The following is a 9,940-nucleotide window of genomic DNA, read 5'->3' as shown; positions in this document are numbered from 1 at the left end:
AGAATTAGCCATGCAGTAAGTATGAAGTAGATAGGCTATGTATGACCGTCGAGAAAAGATGCAAGAAAAATACAGTAGGCCTATAGTTCAGTGCTCTCGCCAGAGCGAAAAAAGTAGGGGGAGGGGGCACCTGCCCAAAGTGAGAGAGCACCAAAATGTTAACCTAATGAATAAGTCATAAAAAAGCCGGTCACATAATAAACGCCATAAGCTTTCGTGGGGCAACAATATTATGAATGCTGAATGGTAATTTTGCAAATCAAAGTTAACAAACAACTAATCAACATAATAAGAAATCGGTTTATAAGGAGAGGCCACAGAGAAAAACGTAACAAATAATAGCCTAGTGAATTTGAATGAAAAATCATTTAAAATTCAGCCAGAGAACTGGGGAAGCGCTGCAAACTCACTCAGTGGAATCCGAGGGATCGGAAGCTCAGGGAGTTAATCAGAGAGTTTTTGGCATTGAATGGCTAATTTTAACATTGAAAAATCCGATATTGTTGTTCCGATATTAATTTCGTTTGATTTTGCGTTTTTTGGAATTTTTTTTAATTATTGCTGACTTTGCTGTAAACAGCCCTTTAAGCAGAAAGCAGAATACAAAGTTTGGAATTTTTGATGGTATTTTCATTTGATTTAATTATTTTGCCTACTGCACGTAAGCGGCAGTGTAACACAATTGATAAAAGCATCCAACTAGTATCCGAAGGTATAATTATAAGCATGGCGGTTACCTCAGTGGTTTGATTCTGGATAAAGAGGTTGAAGATTCGATACCCACTGCCGCTGTTGCGATTCTATTCAGGCATAACTTACAAAAAGTTTTGTCCCTTTACAGTATATTATGTTTGATTTTTCGTCATGTTAATGAAAACAGTTCGTGCTGAATGGGATGGGGCATTGGGGCAACGCTAATCAAGAAAATTTTTTTTATCGTTATCGGACATTACCGGCGATAATTTTATCGTTTATCGTTTTAGGCATTTTTCGTTTATCGATTATCGTTATCGCTTAACTGAAAAATGAGTTATCGTGCCCAACACTGCTCACACTCCCATGACTTCTTCCGCGCGCGTTTTGGCATTGGTTTCTTGCAGTGATTCTTTCACTTCAAGTTCAAGGAAATATAACTAAATTCGCTTTAGACACGACTTCTGATATTGATTCTTCATCAGTTTCTAACCTTTCAAGAGCTTCCAATGCTTCAAAAACTGTCAATTTGTTGCTATCATGCAAATGTTTCGCCATTGCTATGCTGTATGAAATCAAAAGATGTATGATATATCACTACTTTTAACTTCAAAATGAAACAGTTAGCCTATACCATATTATGTTCACCAATTGACCTAGATTAAGTTTTCATTTGCTAATATATCAACGTTTTGCTTGAGAATCAAAATGTTTGCAAAATAACCCCTAAACTCAACTATTCTGCTCATAATTTGTAAAATCATTTACAATTTACATGCTCCCTTCTGCCCCTAGCGTCAGTTTAAACTGACGGAAGCGGAAATGGTACAAAACTTAAACAAACAATTAATTTTTTCTAAGTATGCAAAATATGGATACAACAATGTTAGTTCTAACTAATTTCGTGGTTTATGTCATTATAACGCGATCCAGTAAAAATTGACACCGCTATAATTACGAACAACAAAAAATATCCATTTTGGAAATTTGATCCGTTATATCCAGTCGAAGGATAAACGGAATTTCACTAAATGTACTATAGTGTTAGGTACAGACCTTACCAACCTCATAACATACTAACTGGATTTCAACAAAACGGTTTGTAATCTAGAAACCATCTAAATGCGCTGTCAGTTTAAACTGACGGTAGGAGGATATGGGTTAATGATGTGCTGTGCTGTTTGACAGTCACCACAAACACAGGCTGGTGAGTCACACAATCCCCAGGTAAACATATTGTGCTTGAAGAGACCAACACCAGTAGCCTACGGAGGCGATTCAGAGTCACCCATTATTTTCTTGGCAGGTCTGAGCCAGGTGGTACCGTAGTGTCTGGTGTGACTTGGAACTGGATGGCCGTGAGATGGTTTCCCAGCGGTCTCTCCATGACTTCATCAGGTCAAAGTGGCCTTCATGCAGCGCCTATAAGTAAGGTGGCAGTAAGAGCTAAGGTGGCTTCTAGAAATAATATTTTACAGAAACTCGGAAACTCTGATTCGGGTGCCCTCCCTGACACAATACGTTCAACGGAACTGATTTAGCCTTATGCTATTCGGTTGCAGAATATGCTTGCCCAGCATGGGAACGCTCAGCACATGCCAAGACATTTGACCCCATATTGAACCAAAGCTGCCGTCTGATTACTGGTTGTCTCAAACCAACCAACATCACGTCGCGGCACATTCTGTCTGAAATTGCTCCCCCCAACATCAAAAGAAGCGTGACCAGCAGAAAGGAAAGATTTTGCCAGGACATGGATTTGAGACACTCACGTATGGCCAAACTCAAGCACACAGGCGTCTGAAGTCAAGAAAAAGTTTCCTTGCTTCAGTTATTCCATTAGGTCAAGACGATGTCGCCGCCAATGTGCGGGTTCAACTATGGCAGGAGGGACTGGCAGCCGGACCGACATTGGCCAATATGGAGCTCACACCCATGGAGAGCCCTCCTCCCGGAAAACTTGAACCGTGGAAGTATTGGCAATGCCTCAACCACTTAAGAACTGGTATTGGAAGGTGTAAAACCTTGATGAGACACTGGGGGTATTCCATGGGGATAACAAGTTGCAAATGCGGACAGGAGCAAACGATGCAACATCTACTCGAATGCCTTGACCTAAAATCAAGGTGCTCTGCACAGGATTTGGCCGAGTTCAACGATAGAGCAAGAGCTTGCGTGATGCGCCCTGGGCTACGGTCGTGTGACACATGATAAGGAACAAGTAGTGGCAAACTCGTCTACGCCAGCTAGTGATATGAAGTCACTTCTAGTCGAACTTAGTGGAGACTAAACTAGACGAGATAGGCTTGGTTGCCATAGTGAATGCTCAAATTTATAAGACATCTATAATGAAAACGCATCTTTCAGCCAGCACATTATACAAATTTAGTTGTTAATGCCTGTGTGCCAGGAGTGGTCTGCGGTGCCCATCGCCGAAGGCTAGTCTCGTAGATTGGTACAGGCAAACTTGGTTATATCGAAAAGATTTTGTATTGCACAATAATGAGCTGATAACGCTTCAATATTCATTGGGGCTGTTTTCTGAACCCAGCATAATCTCCATCGTCACTAGGGTATTTTCTGCCGACGAAAGAGACAATGCAGGATGGCAGCACGACTCTGTTTGACTTGCCCAGAACTTTTCCATCCAACAGTCACTCCAGCACGTGCCTATAAGCGAAAAGCCTGAATTGTTTGAGAGATATAACAGCTTCGTTTAAGCAGGGATATCTAGAACAACAGGATTGCTGACTTTGCAAATTTCGATAAAGCGATGGACACTAGAAGGGTCAGCGCTGTTAACGCCCGAAAATGAAAAAGGCGAAAGCGCGTGTCAATTACGCTGTTGAGAAGTCGCCTTTTCTAGATATCCCTGCTGTGAAGCTAAAATAAGGTCTTGAAAGTGGGCACTCTTAGGCATCTTTCCTAGCAACGCTCATAGCAACAACTAATGGCTGGCCTTGTCTATAACTTAACATCATCATTCTAAACCAAAACTTTGCTGTTAGTCATCCAAGACTATTGAGTATTGAACACAGCTTTAGTTTTCATATTTAATTGATTATTGCATCACTTTTGGGCAAGTTTTAGTCATCAAAAATAGGAAATAAAAAAAACATGAAAAGAAGTAAGAAAATTCAATTTCGTAGTATTGCTAAACAAAGAAAGTTGGATAAGGTTGGTTGTAAGTCTAACAATGGTGGTAGACTTGATGAACTGTTACTGTAACACAAGTGTAACCTTTCCTGTAACACCAGAAAGCCATTCAACAACAGAAGATCAAAGCCCTTTTTGGCAACCTTCCACTTCAGCAAAAAAAATTAGGAAAACAAGACAGTGGCAAAATCTCTGCATATTCAGAAATCTGCCAAATACTCGACAAGTTTTGACTTGACAAATCATGAAAAAGAAGCTTTGACACATCCAAGGCCAGGAGAAAAACATTAAAAGCACTTAATAAAAAATTACAAACCCAAGCAGAGGCAAAAAAGGGTCTACTTATGATAAAGGAGGCTTTAAGGTGTTGAAAATGTTTATTGTTGTTTTTCGTAAAATGTGATTTTTGACCAAGTACCAAATTTTAATCCCAAATATCTCTTTCATTTATTTGCCTATCGCTTTCAAATTTTTAGCACTATCAGACAGAGTAAACATGCAAAGCCTCTGGTCAAAGAATTTTGGAAATTTTGTCCATGATGCTGTCGGCACCCATTTGTTTCATGTTCGAAGATCAAAAATTTTTGAAAAAATGCAACAATTCGAATAACTTTTTATTTTCTCAAAATATCTTTATTTCCTTCCATAGAACTTCAGTTTTGATACTTATAAACATTCTGTTAAAATTTGATTCAAATCCAGTAAGTGGTATTAAAAATATTTGTGTTTGAAATTTGTGTATTTTTTACCACGTATTGGCGGTTTGGGGAAAAACGGCCACATTTTCATTTTTTTTTTGCTTTTTTTAAATTATTTCATCTTCAAGCATCATTTTTAAAACAAGAAATGGGTTGTATGTTGAGAAATCCACATTTTAGTTTGTGCAGTAATGATGCAGTAATGATGCAGTAACCCTCCTATTGTCCACTTCAAAACAGAGTCAGCAATCCCGTTGTTCTAGATATCCCTGCGTTTAAGTATGAATGGAATAATTACGCAGATAGCTCTTGAAAGGCTGTTGAACAGTAAACAAGATTACTCATCTGACAACTTTCCATCGCGTCCTCTGGGCTTGTCATCTTTTTCCCAATTCTTTCTATCAACCTTGAAGAAGGTTTGTAGGACTGCTGGATTGACCAGTGCATGGAATTCGTCCAACACAATGATGCAAGAGGTGCTCTCCGCCATGCCATTGAGCACCTTATCACACTGCCTGATTTCATGGCAGCAAACACATTCCTCCGCACCCGACACAACACAACGGGTACAACGACACCAATTTAGAGGTAAAAGGTGTTATGTCAAAGAAAGTAAGCAACACAGTAAGCCTACTGTTTTTCAAGATGGTGATCTGTTTTAATTAGACTATAACACTGGTACCGGTATTACATAACTTCTTAATCGTTCTGACTCTTCTGAGCAGATGGCACATTCTATGTTCATAAAATTTATTACAAGTAGGCTTAAAAACATTAAATAGGGTATGCAGCTTATAGCTTCTATTGTGTAACTACAAACCTTCTGTATTGTCCGCTTTTGCATTTGATGAACTCTATCCGGCTTAGAAGCAGAAGCATCAGAGGTAGCAGAAGTAAATTTTATGGTGAGAACAAAAAATTTCTTCAGAATGTAACGTTTCCAAAATCCCATATTGACTTCACAATAATTTTTAAAATCATGCTCAAAAAAGTGATTTGAGCAGATAACACTGCTGGGAAAGGGTCCATTCCATTTACAGACTTGATGAGCAAACTTGCACCACTTAATTCGCAAACGTTGATCGTTAGGGAAGGCAAAAAATGTCACCTTGGTACCAGAAACAAATTTTGTGTGAGAGATAGAGCAAATTATCACTATTTTAAAAATTTTGGCTTAGAACTAAGTACAATAATCTAAGAAACGAAGGTGCTAGAGCAGGGCTTCCTGATTGGAGGTGCTCGCACCCCCCTGGGGGTGCGAGCAGCTGTTGCTGGGGGTGCGAGAATCTACCGAGGAAGAAGTGCTATACCGTATATAGAGATGGATTTTGTTTAACGAGGGAGGTGGTAATTATCTTTCAGAGCATTCTATGTTGGCCTATACAGTACAATGCACAACAACAAGATAGGCTACCACCCGACAAGTTGCTGATAACAAAAGGGTTGTGGTCCGAACGTCACGTGATTGGTGGCGGAGGTTTGGGGGCCTCCCCCAGGTGGCGGGGGTCTGGGGGGTCTGATTGGTGGCGGGGGTCTGGGGGCCTCCCCCAGAAATTTTTGAAAAACACTTCCAATTTGGTACCCTCTGAGAGCATTTCCAAAACAAATCAAAAATAAAAATCTGTCAAATTGTGCTTCGCCTATGTCGTGATCATACATCCATTTAATGTTTAGAAGTCATGAACAATCTTAATTTTAACGTTGCAGGACCAAAATCCAGTGTTAGACATGGAATAATAGTTGTCTAAATATTTAATTCGTCATGAATGTTCATTCTCAGATATTCAGTTAGGCCTACACTACAAAAACTAACACTTAGGCCTAAACATTACAACCGCAAGCAATTTGTACAAAAAGCTGGATAAGTTTGCCTCCTGCGTATAGAAGCTTAACGAACTAAATATTGCATCCGCACCTGAACGTTCATTGGCGAAGTAACGTTATATCAACGCTGTAAAAAGGGTAAAGGCATGACTATGAAAGCTAGTAGGCTTGGCGAGGGGACATAAAAAACAGCAACAATTATTTCGGCATTATGATGCTGTGCTCTGTACCGTGACGAGAGACCATTCTGACGAGTTAGTCTAGCCGCTCTAGCGAATGTTCGCAGTGACGTCACTGGGAAAGCACAACTAACCATACCATAACACATCTGATTGGCTAAGCAGGTGGTGACGTTTTGCAAAACGAGTGAGGATTGGATAAAATGAAGGCGTTGTTTGACATTTTTGAATCTGGGAAAGCCAGTCTGATAGTTGCTTACCTGGAGCCTCAGTGATTGTTTCTGACAGAAGCGTTTGCGTTAATTGGCATTTATAGGCAAGACATGCGGTTTGGTGAGGACTTAGACTACTCACAAGCGTTACGAGTAATTCTAGTCACGAATACAGTAATTTTCAAGTTAAAATAGACGTGATAAAAATAATAAGAAGTTAAACCTAGAATTCAGTCATTATATTTTGCATAGTTTTCGCTCAGGTAAGCACTGCTTTCCTTGCTTTCCCTCACCGATCGTCACTGTACATTGGGTACGTATACGATGGTTCTTTGGTCGGGAAAAACGTTTGTACGCAAGCGCATGTTTTCCGGTGTCGTCTGTTTAAAATCCAAAAGGAGATAGCCGTATGGTGTCGACGTGGCATCGTCGAATGCTTCTTGTATGATGCGGGGCTTCCTTGGAAAGACTTGCTTACCCAAATGATTGATTTGTGAAACATCTCTCGGATTTTTAAATACAATCAGGTAGTGGGCATTGAGACTAATTGTCCGATGCTCCTTTCCTTTGTTGAAAAGATTTTGGACGATGTACATTACGCTGATGTCTTTGTGATGACTTCCTTTGGTAAAGAGATTGGTAACAGATTGATTTGTTTCATTCATGAGGTCATCGATTATCAGTAGGTTCCGTTTTCTTACGTCGAAATGATCCGGTGGTGGCAGTCCTTGGATAAATTCCACTGCTGGTATGGATGAAAACAATGGCTGCCATTCTCCATAACACCACGTGATCGATTGTGGTGATGGTGATATCATCTCGTTCACATTTTTTAGCACTTTTGTAACGAAGTTTGTTTTACCACTTCCCGTAGGTCCGCTGATGACGCATGTAAATGGGTGTTGCAATCTTTCATCCATCTCTCCACATTGCACTGCGGTTGTCTGCTTATATAGGGTGATCATGATCTGTAAATTTTCATGATCTTTGTCAGCTTTGCTCTGCAAATCGGGCACAATTTCAGTGAATTTGCACACTCGATACAGCAGCACATGTGCTGGCATGGGAAGAGTAATATATACATGTCCACGTCCAGACAAACCTTACATAATCCACCCCATTTCTCTTTTGGTCTATCATTGTGAGTTTGTTTGGACCACTCTGAGGTGTTTGATTGTTTCTTGGGTGTTTTGCATTTGATTGTGGTGGTAATGTCTGGGGTCTGCTCCGCGGCTTGTGTTCGTTCGGCTTCTTGTGCGTCTGTCACCAAATCGAGTAGCTTTGTGTATTCTCCCTAATTATGTAATTATGTAAACTCTACACTTGGCTTGATAACAATCAGTTGACACTCAACTTGAGTAAAACTAACTACATACTCTTTAACAATAAAAAGACTACACTCTCCGATATGCAAATAAAATTAAATGATACAATAATTAAAGAAGTTGACCACACGCGCTACTTAGGAATCACAATAGATAACAAACTCAACTGGAATAAACACATTGATAGCCTCTCCAAAAAACTATCCTCTTCTTCAGGCGTACTCAGCAAACTTAGAAAATTCACTACTAGAAAAGTTCTAATCAATATTTATTATAGCATTGTACACTCGCACCTACAATATGGAATTATCAACTGGGGATGCGCACCCACAAAATACTTGAATAGAATTCAGGTTAGACAAAATAAGATAATTAAAATCGTTACAGGAGCATTTGAAATGAAAACTAAATTACTGCCACTCTATCAAGAAAATAAAATACTAACTGTTAATTCTACTTATAAACTAGAAATAAGCAAATTTATGTACAAATTTTATAATAATAAACTACCGGAAAACTTCAAAACTTTCTTTACACATGTATCATCTATTCATTCGTATAACACCCGACGTTCAAGTTCCAATTCACTTTATACTAAACTGGCAAATATCCAATTATTTCAAAAAAGTTTAAAATGCATGGGAATCAAGGTATGGGACAATTTACCTCAAAATATGAAAAAAAACATGAACAAAGGCTTCAAATATTTCAGTAAAATGTGCAAAATACACTTCTTCAATAATCAAGAGCTATAAAAACGACATCCACTACCTGACTATGTTAATTGTTATTATTGTTTGTAGTATCTGTATTTGTTTTGTTTTTTCTGTTCTTCCTTCCTTCTTCTTTTTTGTGTCAATTTGCAACAATATTATCAACGCAATACTTTCTTTTGTGTAACTATTTGAATGAGAGAGTGCAGACTCGACGACCTCCTACGCCTTCAGGGCTACGGTCTTTCGCACTCTCTCATTGGATGCACACTGTCAGTTTTTGTTTTATGTGTGTTTCGGCGTTTCGCATCCAAACAAAAATAAAATGACCATCCATCCATCCATCCTCCCCCGGTACACCGCTTTTTTTCTACTAAATCCTTCACCAAGTCCTTGGAAAATCCGAACTGTATAGCCATCGTTGAGAAAGTGTTTTCTAACTTCATTATTAAATTGTCTGTTTGTGGGTTTTGACAGTTGATTTTCCGTATGTACTCCCTCCCTTTTTGCTTGATCAGAAAACCGCATCTGAACAATAATACGGTTAAATACACGACTTGTTGCCACAATCACTTATTGCGGTACCAACCTTGGAAACCATTTGGCGTGTTCTTTCCATGGATCGTCGTCGTGTCTCCAGTCCCTAAGTCCACCCTTGCATGCGAAGCATTTCACTTTGTCCTGGACATGAATGTACTGAAAGCCGGCTTCAGCCAATGCCAGTGGATTGGGTTTATTTTCGCCGGGCCATGTCCGGAATGTGGCCAATCGCGATACCACTGACGTCATTTCCATTTTTATACTTTCTGTTATTGCACCATACGGCTAATGTTCTGTGCAATGGAATGTTATGTATCTTTATGGCAAAACATGTGGGGAATTACCATGGGTGGTGTGATAACTGTCGCATGTCACGATTGTCACGTGAGTGTATTGTTTGGATGTGATCCAGTGGTTGTGATGTTGTCACTTTGCTGTCCAATGTGCTTCGGGTGGTTGTGATGTCACGTATTGTCCTGACGTCACCTGTTGGTTTTCTATAAACTGTCATTCCATGATGGCGTCATCCAAACATCGTTGTCTCACACTTCAATGTACGTCATTGAATGATGTCGTCAAACCAGCTTCGTCATGTGCGAC

At 39.5% G+C, this 9,940-nt stretch overlaps 1 protein-coding gene across 1 annotated transcript; it reads right to left on the bottom strand.

Annotated features, from left to right (window-relative positions):
* Window positions 1–8,308: 8,308 nt before the first annotated feature.
* On the bottom strand, window positions 8,309–9,595 carry LOC145770111 (baculoviral IAP repeat-containing protein 7-like). The gene is made up of 2 exons (XM_082581697.1): window positions 9,390–9,595; window positions 8,309–9,328 (listed from the first exon to the last, which is right to left on the bottom strand). The coding sequence occupies exons 1-2, from the start codon at window positions 9,593–9,595 to the stop codon at window positions 9,037–9,039; spliced, it is 498 nt and encodes a 165-aa protein (XP_082437823.1). The 3' UTR covers window positions 8,309–9,036.
* Between the last annotated feature and the right edge of the window lie 345 nt (window positions 9,596–9,940).

Source organism: Aplidium turbinatum, chromosome 5, assembly GCF_918807975.1.
Source record: "Aplidium turbinatum chromosome 5, kaAplTurb1.1, whole genome shotgun sequence".
In the NCBI taxonomy this organism is placed as follows: domain Eukaryota; kingdom Metazoa; phylum Chordata; class Ascidiacea; order Aplousobranchia; family Polyclinidae; genus Aplidium; species Aplidium turbinatum.
The sequence above is the reverse complement of the archived record's forward strand: the minus strand, read 5'-3'. Positions and strand labels throughout refer to the sequence as shown.